Here is a 23,038-nt window from a genome sequence, read left to right as displayed (position 1 = left end):
CGCTAGATATTAAATTACTTTCAGAAATTGTTCACTTGTTCTTCTTTTTCTGTAAAATCTTGCAAGCACCTCCGTTGTGCCATCGAAAGTCGAAGAAGCAGGATTTGTTTTTTGATAAGTGCCACATCTTCACTTTATTTTTTAAAATTAAAGAAAAGAATTTTTATAATTCAAGACTTGTTGTTTATACATAGAAGGGAAAAGACATGTATTAAACAATCTTTTTATCTTCACTTGTGGTACAAGGGTATATTAAGTCTGCATCATCCAGAAGTACTTAAGATGGATCCACTTTTTATTATACTGACCGGTCCAGAGTTAAGCTTTCTTGTCTGTCCGTCCCATACTGTTACGCAAATTTTCAGACAATTTTGAAAAAACTTGGTGTACCGACATGTTTTACCGACGAAGGCTATTGCAACAGTTTAGATTAAGCGAAGTAGTGTTCGTTGGCCATCGCCTACTATGTTTTTACTTGTTCTTTTTCTTAGTTCAGAAAAATGCCTTTGTTTTTAATAAATAGTAGGTGAAAATGGAAACAAAATCGGCGATAAATGTCTAGGTAATAGATTAATAAAAAAAAAGCAACCAAACGTTAGCTGATATCCACCAGTTCCCCGACCCCATGTCACTTGGCGAAGAACGTTTTTTAAGAAAGTGGTGGAGAGTCAAATACTTGCGCAGAATTGAATCAGATCGAAAACCGTTTAGGTAAAAGATTTTAAGCAATAGCATTCAATAACATTCCCGGGCATGGTATGCCCTGATATAAACGATATGAATGAACTACGATATAATTTAACTACTTTTTGTTTGCAGGTAGCAACTTTTCTATTTCTCTATGCTCAATGCATGTTTCTACACCTGCATGGGATTTTTTCATTCTTTTCTTTCAATCACTCATTTTTCAATTTTTGATATATCATTTTAAATGTATTTACATAACTAAAAACAAAAAAAAAATCGCCTTTTCATACATTCTTTAAGATTATTTTGTTTTTATTATTAAAATGTGTGCCATTAATGTGATGGGTACATGTGTATTCATTTATATGGATGCACAACGGCACAAACAAATGAATTAAATAATTGTCCAATAAATATAAATTAAATAAACATTTATTTTTATCAGTAATCCCCCTCATTTCATGATACTAAGCAATAATATTAGAAATATGTAACTAAAAGAGACTATCTATTTATTGTCCCCAATGGGATAAACAAAAAAAAAAAAAAAGAACACAATGCATTTGTAAGGAGCTGAGGATAATTTAAGTTAAAGTTGAATCAATTTATTTACACAAAGAGGAGCCCCCTTGGGGTTATATGACAATGAAAAATGTCTTTAAACAAATATATGTTATTTTACACTTTCACCAACAATTCTATTGATTTGTTGTAAATAAAAATCTTATTTATTTAAAGTGATAGCCGTTGTTAATCTAACTTATTAAAGCACAAACGTCAGCGAACTTTCTTATAATTCAGTTCAATTTTCCGCCCACTCACCTCCACACCCTGTTTTCGTAACTTTAAAATCAATTTATAATTCAATTCGCATCAATTATGTTCTTTTCAAAAGAGATTCTAAAGGAATGAAATCACTGCACCTTCATTTTTGTACTCTACACCACTTGTAGTACAGGGTACATTAAGGTAGTGCGGACGTGCGTAACCCACAGAAGAGCTTAAGACAGCCTTAACCTCTCCTTTTGTTATACCAATCGTTTCAGAATCATCTTTCGTATCACTTTCTAAATCGATCTCAGTCTCCCTATCCTTCTGCTGCCTATTCATGTATATTTGTGTTCAAGCTGCACATCACAATTTTTGCGATATTTTGATGAAACTAGGTATAGTGACGTTTTTTCACTCAAGGACGAACGCTAATGAAAATGATTCGGAACGACCCACTTTGTCTATAACCCTCCCATATAACGATCTATTGCAATTTTGAAAATTTTTTTGCAATCGTGGCTAAATAGTAGTATTGCGGCATTTTAAACAGATATGAAAGCTCTGGACCGGCTGTAGCAATATTTTGGACCTCCTCTCATAGAAAACTGAAATTCATACGATAAAAAGGTAGAATTTTTAAAACGTCATGATGAAAATTATATCATAATAGTAATCTAACATAACAAAATTAACTGTACCTAATTTGAACCATCTCAACCTATTTTTTGGATGTTACCCTAATAAGAATTTTTAAAAAAATCTATTTTTTGTAGAGCAAAAATGTCCAACTTTTAATATATGGTGATGAAAATTGACCCATAATAAGAATTGTGTTAGACGATGTTTGTGTGTGTGTGTGTGTAGGATATTTATTAGTTGACCTTGCCGGACTGTAATGTCCATATTTATTTATGCATGTCATTTGAAATTTGATTATTGACACTTTTAACAGTTAATCAGAAAACTCACGTTTACAAGAAAGCCATAGATTTTAAAACTTTTCGCCCTTAATTTCAATTATTTCCCAAATTTAAAATTCTATCTTTCTCATGAGCTTTAAGAAGCAAGAAAAAAAAAACTTTTTTAATTTCGTTATCATACTCAGCTTAGTATAGTTATGCGTACTACTGCTCGGCATTGTATTCTTAAACAATGAACTACTAAAACAATAACCATTTCACTATAAAAGCAAAAAAAACAAAAGCTATATAAAAAAACCTTGATCATGAATACATTTCATTAAGTAACATATAATCATATAAAGCAGACAAAAAAAGGGGGGCAAATCATAAAGAGCAATAAGAACGGACAGCATTGAGCGAGCGAGCAAGCGAGCCAACACATAACTGATATTAAATAAAATATATATTTAATCAAATAATTTTTTATGCGTAAGAGACAAATTTTGTCGATTTTAACGACTTCATTACAACGTACACACATGTGCTGATTAATGGATAGATAACCTTGATCGAAACTTGTCTTTTTTTTTTTTTCTCTAAAATTCCTCCCGACAATTGCTTGCATGAATCAAATCTATACATTAGCGAATGAGTCGAAAAACTTTGTGATCATATTAGGCGCACCATATGTAAACGTATGTGTGTACGTGTACGTGTGTGTGTGTGTGTGTATTGCAAGAAAATTCCGATCTCACATAACAACATGAGTAAGTGAGGGTACGTGTAAAGCAAAATGAAAGTAAATTAAATAGCCCGCATTTTATTATTGTTAATATTACTGCAATCATTTTTTTCTTCTTCTTCTTTTTTCCTCTATATCCTCTCTCTACTCGTTCAAAACACAAATCAATAAAGCTAGTAAAATTCAAATTTGAATAGCAATCAATCTTTAAATAAAAGAAATATTTTAAAAAAATTGAAAATAAATAAATAAAGTATTCCAACTATGACATGTATGTATGCACAAAATACTGAAAAAAAAAAAAAAATGCAAAAATGTAATATGTAAACGCGCCATTAGGAATCCATAAAAGCGAATAAACTTAAAAACAAACAAAATAGGCTTCGCTGCTGACTGTTGTCTTATTGCGCGATCGTGCGGCTGGCAAATATATAAACCGACAATATGGGAAAGGTTAAAAATAAAATTACTTTAACATTTTTTTAAGATAAAAATGCACACAAAAACTCAATCACTTATACTTATATATTACGTATAGCACCGTAGCGTTCTAGTATAGAGATTTCCTATATTTTCTCTCTACCTCTCTTTATCGAAGGCGAAAAAGAGTAACCGCAATTGAGAGTTACGAAAAGAAAAAAAATTGATAAGATACAAAGAGAGCGTTGCGCGCAACTTTCACGGAGAGAATGCTAGAAGAGTCTTCACATATGCAAAAGCCGGCTACGTTAAATAAAAAAAAGCGGATATTCATGCATATATATATATACATATATATCGAATTTATATATATGATTCTATGTTTGTACGTTTCGTTATATGATCGTGACAACATCTGAATCATAAAGCAAAAATATTGTACATCTGTAGCTTTGTAGCAGAGAAATGCGTGCCTTAGTTCTTGTAGTAGCGAGATCAACACCGGCGTTGTAGGGAACACCTTTAAATTTTCAGGTGTGTTAAACAGAAATAAATGAATGTACACATGCATACGTTCGTTCATTTTTACACGATATGACCCTTACAATTGTTTTTATGCATTTGAATTCTTTATGTGAACTTTAGTTACATTGTAGGTCTCTTCACAAAACTTAGTTTTCAAATCTATTCCATTAAGAAATTTTGAAGCATTGCTAATTTTAGATGAACTTTTATTATATAAAAACGCTTTTTCATTTTAATTAAATAGTTTCTCTTTTCGATATTTCTTCTTTACTCCTCAAGTCTCTATCTTTTTTTTTTTCTCTCTCTCTCTCTCTCTTTCTCTTCAATACTAGTTATTCAAGCAGCAAAAAAATAAATACAAATACCAAAGAATAAAGATATTAAGTAGTAATGGCTGTTCCGTTAGAAAGTATTCCTAACTACGCGGCCTGTATTATGTGTATATTTTCTATTAACCCAGACAAAAATAACGATTCTTCTTCTGTTTACCAAGTAGTAGTAGTAAGAATTGAGAAAATGAGTGCAGGCGTCTGATGATGAGCAAAATGAAAATATCGGAGAAATAAAAAGAAGAAGAAGAAGAATACTGCACTTAATCATAGTGAAAAAGGAATAGCATAGCATGCGCATTAGAGTACACAGGTGTAGGCATACAAGTAAAAGTAAGTAATAAAGATGAAATGGTTACACGCAGCATTACAAACATAGAGAGTGGTTGAGGTTGAGATAGTGAATTTCGTGTAACTTGAAAAATAATGTAAAATCCGCCATTTGTTTTTTTTTTTGGTTTTTAAACTTTGTCATGGATATGAACTTTCAACGAAGTTAATTAACAATCTTCAGTCGGTTCAACTCTAATCAAAATATATTTCATTAGAATTTCGTTATTATATTATGTGCGGAAAAATGCATTCGATGATTTAGTAAAAAAACGAGAAATATGTACCTTGTATATATGTAATAAGAAAGTTTGCTGACAAGCATATGAAAACTTGTAAAAATGATTTCTTTTCACATCCTATCATCTGTCTGGCTCACTGTTTTTTCTATCACTTTAGACTGCTTTCAATGTTTTCTTTTCTTCTTATTAGCTTGAACCTTGGCTGGGGTAAATATTGCTGCCTTGAATTTACCTCAAGAAATGATTGCTTTGAAGATAAATAGGAAAAAAAAAACAATATTTGCAACTCGAAGAAATCAATCACGTTCTCACTCAACAAGTCTTACATTAATTCATTTTGCGCCCCACACTACACATTAAGGAAATTTGCACTGAAGCCTTGATATCACCATTCCTTTATGATTTTTCTTGAAAAGTGTGTGTTTAACAATTTTTAAATTTACTACTTATTACCACAGGGAGGAGAGAAGAAAAACGGAACCATTTTTGTTTTTTTGTTCATCAATTTTACGTCTATTTACAAAAAACTTCTACAGGGGAAGCGCAAGCGTAACTTCTGTTTGTTTCTTTTTTTCTTTCTTTTCAATTTCAGTTTGAAAGAAAAAAAAAAAACCTGAAGTAGTCCCTTTCGTCGTATTTTAAAGTGGATACATATATATACACATGACCAGTAGGCGAAAATTCCTCAAGTCTGTTAATTAGTAGAAGTATCATTTTTAAAGAAAATGAAAACCAGTCGAAAGAACCTAAACAAAAATTTTGGTGGAATGAGCAACGCATCTGATGGCTAATTTTTTTATACTGTTTTAATTTACACTTTGGCATTACGTCTACCCAAATTTTTACTCATACCTATGTATAACTTCCTAAATGTCTCAAATTTCAAGCCTATGAATTGACTTGCTCAAAGTTTTCAAAGGCAAAAAATTTTTTAAAACATCGAGTTTGGTTTTCTCAAAGTTGCTCACCTATTGTAAGTGAATTGCCTTCAATTCAATTTGACCGCTGACCCAACTTATTTACCAGCCATGGCAGCATGATACAGCATGGGTTGTCTGCTACGTGGATCGGCAAAATTGGAGAAGTGGGGAATTGGGTCGGTGGGTGGATCGCTACTTTTGACAAAATATCGCAATGTTACCAAAAGTATTGCTAAATGTTGCAGAAGACGACGGAAACAATATGTAATTGTTTCAAATTTTCCACAATGAATCCCTTTGCCAAGTAAAAAAGTGGTAACAATTTTTTTGCAAACACCTAATCAAAGCTTCCCTCAACCTAAACAAAATTTATATTAAGCACTTATTCTTCTGATACTTCTTCTATTCAGTCAATCAACAAGCGAAAATTTGCTGTGATGCGTAAAAAAGCGGTCAATATGAGAATTTTTAGAGGCATCACTTCCCTTAACGAGTTTTTATGAAAAGAAATTATTTTCTTTATTATTTAAGTTCAAAAATTATAATTCGCTTTAATTTTCATACAAAACAAAGTTTTTGAAATGCAATTTGGTTTTCAATGCCGATTCAAGAGCAAAGTTTCCAAAAACAAACGTTTTTATCGCCCATTTCAAAAATAAAAGGACAATACAGTATTTATACAATATCATCAAAATAAAAGCGAAGCTAATCAAGAATCTCAAAACTAATAAAAAAAATAGGTTTTGGTAAATTTGGACTAGTTTTTATATCGTCCAACCTATTCGTGTAGTGCAAAATACGGTAATTTTCCTGTTGTCGATATTAAATAAATATATCTATACTTGGCAGCAAGAAAATCGATGCATGTTGAACTTAACCAAGTCTATATGTTTTTAAGGGCCGAACTATGTGTAATCCTTTCTTCAAATGCAAGAAAGTGAAACAGAGCGCCTTATTATAAAAAAGATGGTCTTTTCCATGCGTATTTCCTCCCTTTGCCCTTTGCTATATCGACAGATTCTAGTCACTTCAGAATATTTCCGGCTGTTTAAAGTGGGTTGGAAGAATGAACATATTCTTAGTTAAAGCTGGTATTTATTAAATGTCGATACGCTTGTATAAGCAATCTTTGATTCAATAATATTCATTAGAAAAATATTTTAAAAAACATTTTTCTACCTAATATAATGTAGTAAAATAGTTATCACGTTGTTCTTACGAAATTTTGGTTAAACAGTGGAACGAACTTAATGCGTATTTCGCACTCATTTAGAGAATGCCGTTGCATTTCAAACCTTCACAATCTCATACTGAACATTGAGTAACATTTTTCCATTTTCTTTCATATAAAAACGTGAGAGTAATGGGATATATATTAAAGAGAGGTAATATTATATACAATGATTTTCAAAAAAACGGAAAAAAAAATTATTTTTTATTTTAAAAAAATGATAAACAAAATTATTATGTTCAGGCATCATACATAAAATATTTGAAAGAAAATTTGAAGTGGGAAATGAAAAAAAATTTATTATTAATGGCTTAAAAGAATGAGAAAGGTTTACTAAAATTTGATGTAGATCAGCTGCAACTACACAGTTTTCTATAAATTACAATTCCGGGGATCACTAATACATACTAAAACATTTGAACTCAAGTACTTTTGGCTTCTAATTTTTCTATTTTCTTATTATTAAGATATTGGATTTAATTTTGACAATTTTTCCGGTCCCGTAGCGTGGTACGTAAACCACCGATTGGCGACCATTGATAGAGACTTACATATAGTTATAAGTGTATTTGTAGAGGCATCTGCAATATAAAAGCAGAAATAATGCCGAGTTACTAATACCTAAACAATGCAAATACACACAAGCACTGTCGCGCACACAAAAAAAATTCTTCAGAAACAAACACTGCAGAGAAGACAAATGAGTAAATGCATACACAAATAAATGAGAGAGCCAATAACCATATGAAAACTCATATATACCTATATATGTATATATATAATTACACACACGCGTACATACACACACGCACACATGCATATGTATTATATCTATATCTATATATATATATATTTATGTTGCTCGGCATACGTATCATACGCGTACGATTTAAATATCCCAAGAATAGTCACATTTTTCTTCATTTAGATAGAAAGCAAGTAAAGAAAAGAAAAATTTCGCCGTACATGAAACAACAAGCAATAATCACTTTTTTTTATAACAATATAAGCCATATATGAAAAATTGTAAAACTCAATTTTTAGAAATGAAAACATGATTTCTTTTACAATAAAATTAAAATCACTTCATAATAGAATTCTCTTCCTCTTATTAAGTGAAAGACCTACAGAAAAAAAAGAGATATTATCCACATATGTAGAGATAATCATACCACACAGTTTAGGAATTTTCTTTTTTTTCTTTTTTTTTTCAAACATAAAAAATTTTTTTTGCGTAGTATTTTTATCGATTGAATGACTGACTACACTAACAATGCCAAGTCGACGTTGGTCGTTAAAAACGAGTCACATCTTATTACTCTGTTACACTGAAAGAGAATTTCTAACGGCAGCATTAATTAGAAAATTGGTCTCGGTTTACACATAACTTTTTTTTTTATTAACACTTTCTTCATCACAAAAACCTAGTAAAACACCCACTATTTTAATTGTTTAACATATTCATAGTTTTCTTTGAAAAGAAAAATCCAGTTATTCACTTTTTTTTTGCGGAGAGGTCAGTGAGTAAGAAATAAAAAATCTTGTTTGTGTGAAAATAATCTACTTACTTTTGCTTCAATTGAAATGACGACGACGACTACAACGACTACGACGAAGCCAAACGACTAAAAGCGACACAAGAACTCTGAAAAAATTCCGTAAAATAAAAATTATAGGCAGGCAGAGGAGAGATAATATTATTACATTTCATGTACAAAGAGTATAAAAAATTATTGTGAGTATAAAGTGCCGTAAAAAGAGAGAGTGGACGAGAAACAGAGGAAGAGAGAAAGTTATTGAGAATCACATAGGCATATTTGCTAGTAGACAAGACAAGTGTAGAGAAAAAATTTGTTTAGAAGGTGTAGTAAATCTCAACGCATTGTATGCATGTGTGTTCATTTGAAATATATCTAACTAGAGTTAGCAACTGGAGGATTTGTATGCATTCAAATTAATTCTCACACAAATAATAAGTCAGATAACACATATAGAGAAAGAGAGAAAAATAAACATGCGCTTTGCTTCCAAGCTGCATTTTTGAGAAGGACGATTAGATTTAGTTTAATAACAATAACCGTAGAGATGTCACGATTTATATAAACCCATATTTGCAAAAATACATATTTAATTAAATTAAACGAAAACAAGAAGAAAATTATCTTCACCTTAAGGTGGTGAACGTTATATTTTCATCACACTTAGCTAATTTGAAATATTGCAAAACAATCTCAATGATAGCGGGTCCCACCAGGACCAGCTTTACGATCAACTTTTCACTGGCTGTAGGCGGAAATTTATAAATTTTTATTCTTGCCATCTTTGACAGCTAATAAACGAAACGACTTGGAAAGACGTGGACAAATTTATAAACGTTAACCATTAATGGAAAGTCTCCAATGCATGGAGTTACGATTACGGCCAAAAGACTTATGATGCTGACACTTATTTGTAGGTGCCACATACAAAATGATAAATACGGCACACTTCCATTTTTGAGAGACCGACATAAGAAATTCTGCTTCTGTCTCTCTCTCCACATAATTTTTACAAAACTACTAGATCATTGCGGCAATTAATGGTGGCAATGGCTAGAAAAAAAAATTGTAACCAATATAAAGCGAGTATCATGCATTCTCCCCTAAGAAGTAAAGAATTTTATTCGTTCCTTTAGTCGATACTAGAAAAACGTCGTAAAGTATTTAATAAAAAAAAACTACGAATACTATTTTCAATATTTAGTGATTACAATACCACCGCCTTATACACAAAACCTATGCTTTGCTACCACGTGATTTCAACTTTTAACGGCACATAACTTGACAACAAACATTTTGATATGTTTTTGTAACAACATTACTATTTCGCTGTCGATGGTTTATTTCTTCTGTGTTACCATAGTTATAAAAAAAGCGCAATGACGCATCGCTTGGACATTTTTTTTCGGAGTCTTCTTTTATGCTTCAACGTAACTTTTCTCTTCGCGCTCTTTTTTTCTCCTTATCTCTCTGACTAACTCGCTGACATCTTGTTTCACTCTGAAAACACATTAAGGAATCTAGTTTCCCTGTTTAACCCACTTCTTAACTGTGGTTCATTAAAAAAAAAAAAACAAATCTTATCAAAAATTTGATTAGAATTAAAATAACCGTAGTTTTAAAAACTTTCGCTTATCAATTCACCTTGCAATCATATAGCGAATCGAATCAACGTAAGCGATTAATTGTTATAAGTAATAATTATACCTAATGGATAATGGCCCATTACCTCAGCCGAACAATTAGAGATAGGTTTATCAAGGTTAAGTTATCCTGGACCAAGTGTTAGGGCAAGTAAAAATTCGCATTTGCTGAGAATCATAGCAATACCGTATCAAATGTTATAGCGAGTTATAAAGTTTGTGCGGATGTACGCGACATATAGAAGGATTTGAGATAGATCCATCTTTTATTCAAATGATGTCCTGCATCGAAGAGCTTAACAGTGACCCGTACTCGGGTACACTGTGTTATTCGTTTTCTTTTAGGTATGATTGTCTTCTCATTATACCCTACGCAACTTGTGATGCAAGGGTACATTAAGGTTGTGCGAATGTAACAATAAAAAGAAGGACTTAAGGAAGAACCATCTTTTATTATACTGATATATACAGAGTCACTTTCTCATTTGATTTAAGCGTGTCTGTCCGTCTGTTCGTCTTGCTTCAATGTCCACTCGCCCAGACCGTTGCTTTAAGTGCGTATAAATAGTGCAGATGTACCGTGTTAGACTAAGCGTTATGTTAGTTTCAATGCCATACGAATACATAGATTATATACGAGAGAAAAAAATTGTATTCTCCTATTTCTTCTTCTTCTCCTTTAAACACCTCTAGATAATGCTACGCTAAAATTATGCGACATTTTGCTTAAGATGGAGTCCCAACGTTTGACCACCGTTTATTGGAACACTCATAGCAGCCGAAAAGCACAGATGACGACCACAAATGGAAATATGAAATTCTTCCCAATTGAGTTTAAGTTCGTTTTTTTATCTGACGGTACACGGTACGGACCGGTTCCCAGATCGGTGGTGAGTGTTTTCATTCTAAGGTGAATATAATTTTTTTTTAAAAGAATCCATCTCCTTAATAGCAGTATATACCTGATGACTTATAAAGCTTCGCAAAGCGGAACGGTTGAGTAAAACTAGTTTGTTTTACATATTTCTCAGCATATAACCGAAGAACTCATTGAATACACTGTCTTTGCAATGAAAATTTAATAGAATAGAGAACACATCCGAGGATACTTATAACGGATTTTAAAGTCCATGTTGACTTGAAATAGGACTGAAGATTAAAACTGGTTCTGGATGGAGATGGGTTTACTCAATGAAGAAATGTTTCTCCGACTCTTCCTAAAGGCAAAAGGCAACCGATACTCCATCCTGGTGTGCACTGTTAATCCGCGCTTGAATGTTACTAGTGATCGAATGGACATGTATAAGTGAGAAAGATATCGGCATCGGGGAAGAAAAGACATCAAATGTGCACTTTGGCTTTACAAATTAAAAAACTCTTATTTCTCAATTATCTTTTTTGTGTTTTCAATCGTTTTTTTTTTTTTGTTCTACCAATTATTGTTTTCCCTGCACTGCCGTGTTATTAGCAAGACCGAGTCATGACGCTACCAAACGTTAACATTGCAATAAATATATGCATTTCATAATATAGACATAAATGAATAAAGATATATGTACATATGCAGATGTGTATAGAATAAGTTACACCAAGTAAAAAAAGCATTGAGCCTTACCTGGAGGTCAATAACGTGTATTCAGACTTATTATGTACCTTATCAATGTTATTAACACCAGTTTCATTACTTTTAAGGCTCAATGTTTTTTAAATCCTTTATGATTTGAAAACGAATTCAAGAAACAGTACTTCAATGAATTACTAGTGAATCATGCCCGCTAAAAACTCTTAGTAAGCAGTATATTGTATCCACTCATTATAGTCTTGTCTTGCGTACACACTTCATTTACTTTACAATTTGAGCAAGCGTTAGTAAGAAAAATTTTTCTATGGCTTTATTTACATAACGGTGTCTTTTGCTTAATCAGTACATTAAACGGAATCTTAAGAACGTCGTGAGAAACTCCACTATTATTACACACAATTATTGCATACAGTAGAACTTTTATTCTACCAGAACGAAATATATATATCGACAAAAATACCGGGCTATAGCGCATAGCTAAAGTGCTTGTAAGTAAGTTTGTATGTATGTTGCATTCTACGTGCCATATATCAACAATTGTTACAACTCTGACTTTTTTCAGAAATTAAAAAAAGAAAAAAGAACATATAAAAAGAAAATGAGAAAAACTATCAGTAACTGATGGCAACACAGTTAACAGACTAAATCGCTCGTGTATATATCAAAGAAAAATTACGTCATCGCGTCGTCATATGCTAAAAACAATTTCGCATAAACTTGACTGAAAGTATGGAATAACATAAAAAATTTAAGGTCCTTTTTTGCGGGGAAGCATTAAGCTTTCCTGACATTAATTAAAATCGTTTAGTGCAAATTCCAGCATGAAATATGTAAGAATCTTTCTTTCTTGATATCTTCCTCAGCCCACTAAGTTGAAACCGCACACACACGATGTCAACACCAACCGCGTAAAACGCGCACACATTTTCACTATATATGTATATGTAGATATTCTTATATATATGTACTATATATTCATGCACATATATATACACACTTTTTCCCCATTACCACCTTTCAACGCATTACAATCATTTAAGTGCATAGACACGCTTGCACACATTACGTTACAGAAATTAAATCGGTATTGTTTTTTTCCCTTGTTCAGCTCGAACAGATTTCTTACATTATCGAAAATTCAGAAGACTATATATTTTATTACTTTTCTAATGAGAAGATTGCGAAATTTTCGACTTACCTCGTTTATTAAAACAGTAACGTAATGAAAAATCACACAGACAAAAATATTCTACAAAAAGACGTATGCCGATCACACCTTTTTCAACAAGAAACTCGATTTGTTCATTACTACTTTTTCTTAGAATGTTGCCAATGTTAAGAAACTAACATAAAGCGCCCGACTATGATTACCATTGTGTAGGATATTTATAAAATGGGGATACACTAATTCCAGCAGGGTGGTACTTTTCCTCAGAATGTTGCCAATATTAAGACACCAGGAGAAAGTGTTCAACTCTGAATACTATTATGTAGGACATTTATAAAATGATGATAGACTAACGCCAGCAGGCAGTCCTGAGTTTGGGAAAAAGAGCTAAGCACTGTTTTATATGTGAAATATGTTTAATTCATTTTCTTCACAATGGCATAGCGAAAATGAGTCAATATATATCGAACGATTTACGATACAATTATTATAAAAATTTCAAGTCTGGCTACATTGTCCATTAAATGTGAACTCAGTTGTTAAAAGTTTTCTTTATACAATTCATATTGTTGTTTCTTGTTGATTTGTAAAAGAATTGCTGGCAGTGTTTTTTTCTGAAAAGAAAATTCTTCTTGTACTTAGAACAAATTTAACTGTGTAGAGTCAGCGGTGGTTTAGCGGATCGCTTACATGAATATGTTTTTTTTAATACATAGACTGCCGCGTACATTGCTTACTTTTTCGCCGAGTGCTAATAACCTTTTTAGTATTCTATCCGGCCGTTATATTTCAAGTAGTGAAATTTTACAAAATTCAGAACAAGTCAATACTAAAGCGAAAGAAAGAATTGGCGGTTTACCAAGTGATCTTGTTAATCAAAAAAAGCTAAAGAAAACATCGCGGTAAGATTTAATGTATATTAACAATATTCGTCTATATATCAATATTAAAGTTGAAGGGATGGTTGGCCGGCTTTTGTACGTATAGATCCGCACACATTATTCTTGTATTATGATTAGCTTTAGTATTCTATTAACAGTATCAGATTTTGCTATTAGAGATAAGGAGTTTTTTTTCCAATAGTGTACAACAAACCAAAAAAAAACTATTGGACGTGCGAAATGCTTTCTTTTCTGCAATAAAGTGTAATAGAGATCACAACTTTTCTACTTTCTGCTTTCAAAGTGTTGTATTGTTATACTCGTAGTTAACTTGACTTTGTGACTTTATACTTTTCTTACTTAGAAAAATGTTATGCTTTCTCGAAAATCTAAGATCTAAGTTTAATTGTTTGTTAGTCTTTTATCTGGCACTATTGTTTTCCTTTACATATATATATTCAAACCAGTTCTCATTTCTTAAGGCGGATTATTTGTTACCTAAAAATAGATTCACATGCATAAATAGGCAATAGCATGCTACATATAGTTGAACTGTAGGGCCAAAATATTTGTTTATTTATTTATGTATCTTTATATATGAACGTATATGCATGCACGCATACGTATGATAAGGTATAAGGCAAGTAAATAAATAAATTGGTTACAGTGTATGCATCGTCACTTAGTTATTACTTTATGTTTGTTATTCAGTGACTTAAAGTTTGTGAGTGATTTAAATTAAATATAATTTTTTTATTTGTTCATTATCTGAGAAATATTTGCTGTTATTATCAACATACAGATGTTAAGAAAACACATGTAAATAAATAGTTTTAATTAATTTACTTACCAGTTGTGAAAAATATTTATATATAAAAAGGAATTATGTCAAGTGATTGATGCCGGCAACGTATTGAAAACTGTTTTTGATTTGTTTTTTCAGAACGTTATCCACATTGCAAAATGACTCGTTGCCTCTAGCGACCCGTATTTCAGTTTCACCAAATGAAAGTCGTGATTTTATGACATTGTCTACTGGTATGTATATATAGTGATAGTTTCATTTTTTTTAACTGTAACTTTTCCCTGGTTTTTTAAATTACTTTTAACTTTTATTAATCTCGTAGAACATATTTCTATATTTTATATATACGCAGAGTTGCGCCTCGGAAGAACAATTTTAATATGGACTCTAATAATTTGAAAAAAAAGTAAAGTATTCAATTATTAGTTTAAAAAAATTTATATTCTCGGGAGGTATCCTTGTCATCCACTTTTTCTAAGAGTTTTCTGTTAACTAAGATTGTTCGTATTTCGTTGTCTTTTTTTTTTGTATTAAAATTTCGAATACTTGCACATAGACTCCTATTGAAGTCTACCATAAATCGTAAGTTGTTAAGGAGATTTTCTTTTTACCTATTGTGTCTGTCCATCTTGCACGATTTCATACACCGGCTTTAAAGTTCTTAGGCAAATTTCGTGCAACTTTGAGAATAAATTATGGGGAATATGTATTCTCTATTGGATCAGAATCTGCACAGAAAAATCTTCGAAAGCATTTGAAATTAGACGCCCTTTTTAGTTTGCCTTCAAAAATAACGCGACTTTATGTAAAAGGACATCCTTTCTAGTAAGCACTCAATGCCCAAAAATAATTCCGTCATCAAAGCGATCTTTACGGCACATTCCAAATTGCGTTTTAAATGAAAATTTCCTTCTGCAACATTTGTGGTTCGCAATCGTTCTCCATGAAAGGGTAATTGCATGGTTTTATAAAATGGATATATAAGGTATGAGTAAAGATTGAGAACATTGGATTTCTTTTTGGAAAAGACTGGTTTCAACCTATTTTGTCCTCACGATAATCATCAAGTTGTTTTGAAATATAATTTTTCTATAGCCTTGTTTCGGTTTTATTACTGGTTTGCAGTTAATGATCGATGAGACCAAATTGCGCTTATCCAGTGTGCCTATACTCGCTAAGCTTTCCACCTACATCTTCCTGGGATTATATTGCAGTTTGACAAAACTTCCTGCGAAATTAGTGATAGAGCAGCAAAAAAAAAAAAATTATGGTTAGCCGAACTCAGGATTATACTAACGTTGTTTTGTTTAAAGCAAAAATATTTTCTAAAGGCAACTGTAGTGTTTTGGAGATAATAGAAATGACACGATACGATATTGAGCTGTAACTTTCCAGATAGCATTTGTCGTGTCCAGGGAGAAGAGCCAAAAGTTACAAGAAAAAAATTTCTTTCAACTAATTAATTTTTTTTCATTATTTCTCTAGAAGATTCAGCCAAGAAAAGAAATTGATATCTTGAATAATGTAAAAAAATTAATCCTTCTAAGCTAATATATAATATTACATTACTTTTGGTATATTAGACATATGCAAAAGTTTCGATCACTTTTCACTTGAAAAAGGATTTTTGTTGTAGAATATTTGGAACAACGGTTTTCCTCATATTCTACAACAAATTACAATGTTTTTGGCAACAACATAATATCATGTCGACCCATTTTTATTTCACCACCGTTGAGTTCAATTGAATTGATCGATATCTTTACCGCCAATGGGCATATGTTGAGAAAGTATTCTAAGACATTGGATTATCTCCTAGTATTTTAGAATATACATAAATATTTTTCGATTATCTTTCGTTTAATCTTTTTGTTAAACTGATTGTCTGACTGATAAATATTTTACATAAGCAAAATTTTTAGGAAATACATTTTTTTTGTTAATAATGCTTCCACTTTTTTTTTTTGTAAAAATTTAAGAAAACTTTCTTCCCCTAATTACAGAAAAAGTATTAATTATTTCTATATACATATATAAATTATATATTTCAGATATCATTCGTGACTTAACTGATCATGCCGATAAATATAATTCAAAAGATGCTTCTACCTGGCTAAAAAAAGTTTGTTGTTTTCTTCTGCTCTTATTAAGTCGCTCAGTTGTTATTTACTTTTTTAATTTCTTTTAAGGTTTTAGAGTACAATGTATTGCATGGTAAAAAATTCCGAGGACTTTTAACTGTGTTAACTTATAAAAATCTAGTCAAAGATATAACGACAGAAAATTTGAAATTAGCTCAAATTTTGGGCTGGTGTCTAGAATTGGTAGGATGTCTATTAATTCAAAAATTTATGCCGAAATCTATTTGATTTATATATCTTTTAATATTATTTTTATAAAGCTGCAATGTTTTTTGGTTTTAAGCGACGATATAATGGATAATAGTACTACAAGACGTGGTCAAACCTGCTGGCATAGACTTGACAACGTTGGCTTAATTGCTTTTAACGATAGCATAATGCTGGAGAATGGTATTTATGTACTATTAAAAAAATATTTTTCCCACTTAGAGTGTTATTTGGATTTAATGCATCTGTTCCATGAAATGACATTTATAACGACGTGTGGACAATCCTTGGATATGCTGAATAGTAATAAAAGTGTCTCTACATTTACGATGGACACGTACAAGACAATAGCAGCTAATAAAACATCGCATTATACATTTTACTTGCCTATAGCTGCGGCGATGCATTTAGCCGGGTAAGTGCAGTGCAGTTAGGATTTGATGACGATTTATTGAATGTTTTAAATGATAGACTGAAAGATGCTGAAGCTTTGCGTCAAACCAAAATGATTGCTATGGAAATTGGTCATTTCTTTCAAGTGCAAGACGATTTCTTGGATTGTTTCGGTAAACCAGAAATCACCGGTAAATTGGGTACTGACATACAAGACAATAAATGTTCCTGGTTAGCTGTCGTGTGTATGCAAAGAGCTAACGATGAACAAAAAGCCGCTATGCTAGAATGTTATGGAAAAACTGGTAAGTCTTTATTTAATGCATTTAAATGCTTTCTTAATAATGCGTCAAATTTTAGAACCAGACAAGGTAGCCCATGTTAAGGAACTGTATAAAACATTGGGTTTGCCCAACACTTATGCTGACTACGAACAAGAATCCTATAATATGATTAAAACTCATATTCAGCAAACTTCACGCGGTGTACCGCAAGACACATTTTTAGAAGTGTTGAATAAGATTTACCAAAGATCAGCATAAAATTATCTCAAATCGCAAATATTTTTTAAACCATTGTAAATTTACTTGTTCGGTAGGGTAATGTTTTATAAAATTTAGTAATTTTATGGTTTACGTCTCCATTATGTGTAGAATTTTTTTTTTTATATAATAAAAAATAAGAAAAATTTCAAAGAAATTTTAATTTTATAGTCGACTATGAATGCCTTGATGGGTCACATAAAAAATCAACGCAATCAGAAATGTTAAGTGGCGATCTGAAATAATTTTTGAAACAAATGGTGTTTCAAATTTTTAAAGTTTTCAAGAACCATTAATTAAGACTCTATTTTGAGTTGATTTGAAATAATAGGGGGTAAAAATGATCTTAATACCCACGTAAAATTAATTTTGTATTCCTAAATTTTACAATAAACCAATTTAATTTGCTTTGGGTAAAAATTTTCGGATATTGCAAGAAAAGTATAATGCCACTGAATAGTTGTTTGCTATTCGACTATGTATATGTAAATGATTTTGTTAAAAAGTGGTTTTAAAATTTTTATTTTTATGCAAATACAAAAAAATATGAAATCCCCTTGAACTTACACATAGTATGATTAAAATTTCCTTATTCGAATTAAGTTTTTGTATTAATTAATTATTTATTTATCATTATTATTAAATAAAAAAATAGTATATTAAATTTATTTTTAAAATTTATAGTTTTATATATAATAAATAATGATTAATTAGTAAAATATAGGTTGTGGAAATGTCAGCATCAACTGCATTCAAGACATGATTTCAAAGAATATTTTTATTCTTCTTCTTGTTTTTTTACTTGCGAAAACGGGATTGTTTTGAGAAGGCATCTCTGTTTTTGCTCGCAAATGTAAAATGCGGCAACGTTTTATTTGATTTGACAAAAAAATAACGTACAACGGTTCTTTGCAAAAAACATAAGAATCTAGCTCAGAGTTGAAACGTTATTGAAAATTGTTCAAAATTTCAAATATCAAAAGTTTTAATGAGTGTGTGCTAAACATTTTTTAGATAGCCAAATTCACGAACATTAAAAGTACTTACCCGCAAGTTGACGCTTGAAGTTTTCGCTGAAAATGGGGCATATTAATTAAAAGACAAGACTGCAATAGATCGTTAGTAAGAGTCGAAAGATTGTAAATTTGAAATCTTTGTGTATAAAATTATAATTTGTTTTTACAAAATGTTATTTATAAAATGCTATGACAAAATGTATATTCCCCGCTATATTAGATATAAAACAAGCTAAAGTTATTGAAGCGATTTGAAATGTCTTTAGAATTTGCTTGAAAACCATCTGAATTCCTGCTGTGCGTGGAACTAAGTAACTTCCAAGTTTGAAGATAAAAAAGGAATTTTAGGCTAAGATCATTAAGTTGCAATAAGGTTCTTTCAAAGAAATTCTCGAACATGCTCAATACGATTCCGCTCTTATCTATAATTTATGCGCATTCTCTTAAAAGTTGCTCCATAAAAGATTTATATTTGTTAAAACTTCATTGCCACTTAATTAGTAAAATCGTATTTAGAAAACTTTTCTCGGAAATTTTGTACGAGTTCAACTTCTCTAGCTTTTTCCAATTTACAATCGCGCCAATCCGTCTTTTCTTCACAATTTAATAAATTTGGCGAACAGAAAACATCTCTAAAATGTGTGTAAAAATATTATTGCAATTTGAAAATTTTAAAGGAATTTCCTAAATTACCTGGCGAAATGTAAAGGAAAGTGTTTCATTTGCCTCGTTATCAATATAGTATCATCAGATAATTCCGCCACAAAATATGGCCCTTGACTAGGTAACATTTGTGGGGAATTTAAATCTTTTAGATTTTCGAATTTCAGTTCAAACTCTTCAGCTTTATCCTCGAATGCATGAGATATCTTCCAGCTGTATCCGGCATCAATGCCAAAACAATTGATTTGTAAGTGCGATGATTTATAATTACGTTCTGTAAAGCAAACGACTTGCTGTTGATCTTTGAAGAATTTCCTCAACGCATCTTTAAAATTTAATAATTCCTCCCATTCCTCGTCATTCGTAATTTGTGAGGCAGCCGGTATATGTGTAATGGATAAAATGAGAATGTGATAATCGTTAACAGGTCCTTTAGCTAATGCTAAGTAGAAATGCTCGCCAATGGTAATAATTAAATGCTTTTCGACGTCCGGACAAGACAAGCAAAACCAACAGATTTCTATCAAAATCAAAATATTCCAAAAGTTAAAAAGATAAGTCAGCAATAAAATGGATTTTTTTGAAAATTATTGATATTGTAGCATTAATATATATTAATATATATATATATATAATAATATTGATACATCACGCCCACTTTTATACCCATCAGCGAAGTATGAGGGAAGGACATTTCCGAGAACCTACAAAGTATACATATTCCTGATCAGCATAAAATTCTGAATCGATTTAAGCATGTCCGCATAGCCATCTGTCTGTGCGTCTGTGCGCCTGTGTTACGTCTGTTATAAACATTCTCTTGGCCGCAAAAATTAGGCTATAGACTTTAAAATTTGGCAGAAGCATTGGAAATTCTGAGTTAATATTGAAAATGGGAGAAATCGGTTGAAGGGCATATGTACGGTACTCGGTAAAGTGGGACAACCTTTGCTTTTTAAAAGGTCTAAAAAATTGGTTATTTGCTCATTACTCATAACTTCAGCAGATTTCTCTACAAAAATTTTTCAACGTATATTCTATTAAGGATGCTGTAATACCCTCAGAATTGTAGGGTATGAAAATGGAGTTGTTCCGCTTTCCCCTTTCTCGAAAATTTGACGATTGTTTGAAAATGTTCCGTTATATGGGAAGTGCGCGTGCACATTATCCAGTTCAATCCATTTGCAATCAGGGATGTACTTGCGCCAAAACTAGTCACTGTACCAAATTTGAATAACGAATTGTAGGTTCCACACAAACGTACATCAACGGACCTCAGGGGATGTAACGGACAGGCGTGCTTAAAACGATTCTGGCTCGATCGTGTAGGGTATAACTAAGTGGAGAAAAATCACGTAGACCAAATTTATGGACCCCATCCTATATAAAGGTTCCAATGGAAATTGTTTATATGAAAACGGATGAATAGTTGAAACAGACGATGTGGTTTAAGTGTTTAACAGTCGGCGTTGTGTGACTATAATGTTTTTACTTCTCTTAATTAAAGTTTATCATTAACCTTGATCCACTTTCATAATTCGAGGTTTTTTTAAAGGATTTTTTCCCAACTTTCTGTGATTTCCCTGGTTATTGCTTGTTTCCATATCATAAAAATATTGCTGTTTGTCCGACTATAAAAGAATGAATTATTATATTAATTTTAAAAAAAATGCGCAACAATATTTACCTTCTCCTCTTTCGTAATATTCACATCTTTATAGTTTATATCTGCAAATGGACATTTCAATTCATTGGTAGTTTTCTGTATTAAATCCAAGACACGTATTCTGTGGACTGGCGTTAAACTTAGAGCGTAAATGTATTTTTCTTTGTTTTCATTCCCAACTGCTGCCAACGAAATAACGCGCGTGCAAAGTTCTAATTGAGTGGTTTGATCAGCAGGTAATCTGCGACGATAATTTTAAAGTTTTACTAAAAAAATGTACCATCTTATACAGTTACCTAAATGGAGCCGGTTCTTTGTACTTCTTGCTGAGCCCATGAAAGTGATATCTGGGCTTAATTTCTTTACATAAGAATGATACTAATTTAGAGGAGTTTAACTATAAAAAAATTACGACAATTATTTATAACATCATAATATAACATCAAGTGGAGTTTTTACCTCTTGTTCATCTAAACCATAAGGACCTTGAGACGTTAAAAGTATATCTATACCTCTATAATCACTGGCTGATGATTTATTAACGAAACATAAATTACGCACGGCTATTATGTCGTCTTTTGTGAAATAATACGCTGCCTCACATTGCTGGTCTTCTGGAGGTTTTTCTCTGCCGCTTACGTATGCAATTTTGACTCCTGAACTTAAGCTGTATAGGCCTCGTTTACCCAAATATGATAAATTAGTGCAAATTTCTCCACACTCGTTAACTTGGTAATTCTTATTTAAAATCTCTGACGTAGGGCCCAATATGTACGTAGGCACAGAAACTAAACAAAAGCTATTTATTTTCAAATTTATATGTATAATCCTTCGACATACTTACTAGTTTTACAAGCGTTCTTATACGCGATTAATTCTTCATTTTGCTTATCGCTATCGCTGAAGAAATTACCCACGCATAAAAGAATCTCGAAAGGACCAGATTTCTTGTTAATACTTTCCAGACGTTGAAATAGCTGTTTAAAGCGACCGCAAACGTCGCCAACCACTAGACTATTACATAAAAAAATGACACAAATGTTTATTTACTAACGACTTATATAAAAAATATTTACATTTTTATTTTGTTATCCATTTAAGAATGAACGCACTTCAGTAAATAACAAAAGCCAAATCAGCTGACGAAAATCAACAAACCCGCAATATCGTATCGCATGCACATTAGGCCTTTTTTACATATCCCAGCGAATTTTCGGTTGTTAATTTGCTGAATAACAGAAGAAGAAGTATCGTATGCACATGGCGGTTAAATCGTAAATTTCATTTGGCAGGAATGCCAAAAGACTTAAACGATAATCGATAGATGTATATTCTTGAAAAAATGTTACTCTTTCGGGAAAATATATTCCCAAAATTTTTATCATTGAATGAAAACTCGGAAAATATAAATAAATAAAACTGCGTTAATTAGCCGACGTTTACCGATAGTTAGTCTCTTACTTTGTCATCCACGTTAAAAGTTAAATCAGCGTAAAAATGAATGAAAACCTTCGTTACATTTTTTACAAAAAAATCCGGATATTTTTGGCGTTGATGGTAAAATTGCTCTGCTAAATGCGTCAGCATGAAGGCGGGGGGGGATTTAAATTTTCCGCTTCAGAAACACGCCCCCTATGGTTTCACCAAAGTCTTCACCCATTTTCACAGCCAAAGATAGCAAAACAAATTGAAGG

The 23,038-nt window shown here is 31.7% G+C and overlaps 3 protein-coding genes across 6 annotated transcripts in view; 1 reads left to right on the top strand and 2 right to left on the bottom strand.

The window, feature by feature from the left end:
* LOC119636641 (14-3-3 protein zeta) overlaps positions 1-13,135 on the bottom strand; it is a 46,271-nt gene extending 33,136 nt beyond the window's left edge. The window contains exons 1-2 of one of the 3 annotated variants that reach the window (XM_038032133.1): positions 13,061-13,135; positions 8,668-8,744 (exon numbers count right to left, since the gene is read on the bottom strand). The gene's annotated coding sequence lies outside the window, so the exon portion shown is untranslated. Of the gene's footprint in view, positions 1-8,667; positions 8,745-13,060 lie in introns of those variants that run through there. The other 2 variants (XM_038032131.1, XM_038032132.1) reach the window with 2 other exon arrangements.
* Positions 13,136-13,594: 459 nt separating this feature from the next.
* LOC119636193 (farnesyl pyrophosphate synthase) lies at positions 13,595-18,483 on the top strand. Of its 2 annotated transcripts, none has more exons than XM_038031413.1 (7): positions 13,595-13,932; positions 14,855-14,949; positions 16,768-16,838; positions 16,906-17,040; positions 17,118-17,479; positions 17,536-17,762; positions 17,818-18,483. In XM_038031413.1, the coding sequence occupies exons 1-7, from the start codon at positions 13,721-13,723 to the stop codon at positions 17,997-17,999; spliced, it is 1,284 nt and encodes a 427-aa protein (XP_037887341.1). In that variant the 5' UTR covers positions 13,595-13,720; the 3' UTR covers positions 18,000-18,483. The 2 variants fall into 2 exon arrangements, with proteins under 2 accessions (XP_037887341.1, XP_037887342.1); XM_038031414.1 differs by lacking the exon at positions 13,595-13,932 and adding an exon at positions 14,633-14,730.
* Positions 18,484-18,917: 434 nt separating this feature from the next.
* On the bottom strand, positions 18,918-22,525 carry LOC119636191 (CWF19-like protein 1 homolog). Its single transcript, XM_038031411.1, has 8 exons — positions 22,421-22,525; positions 22,189-22,358; positions 21,804-22,132; positions 21,641-21,741; positions 21,366-21,585; positions 21,198-21,309; positions 19,709-20,198; positions 18,918-19,647 (listed from the first exon to the last, which is right to left on the bottom strand). Exons 1-8 carry the CDS (start codon positions 22,438-22,440, stop codon positions 19,509-19,511), a joined length of 1,581 nt encoding a protein of 526 aa, XP_037887339.1. The 5' UTR covers positions 22,441-22,525; the 3' UTR covers positions 18,918-19,508.
* Positions 22,526-23,038: the final 513 nt, after the last annotated feature.

Source organism: Glossina fuscipes, unplaced genomic scaffold (genome assembly GCF_014805625.2).
Source record: "Glossina fuscipes isolate IAEA_lab_2018 unplaced genomic scaffold, Yale_Gfus_2 28, whole genome shotgun sequence".
Classification (NCBI taxonomy): domain Eukaryota; kingdom Metazoa; phylum Arthropoda; class Insecta; order Diptera; family Glossinidae; genus Glossina; species Glossina fuscipes.
The sequence above is the reverse complement of the archived record's forward strand: the minus strand, read 5'-3'. Positions and strand labels throughout refer to the sequence as shown.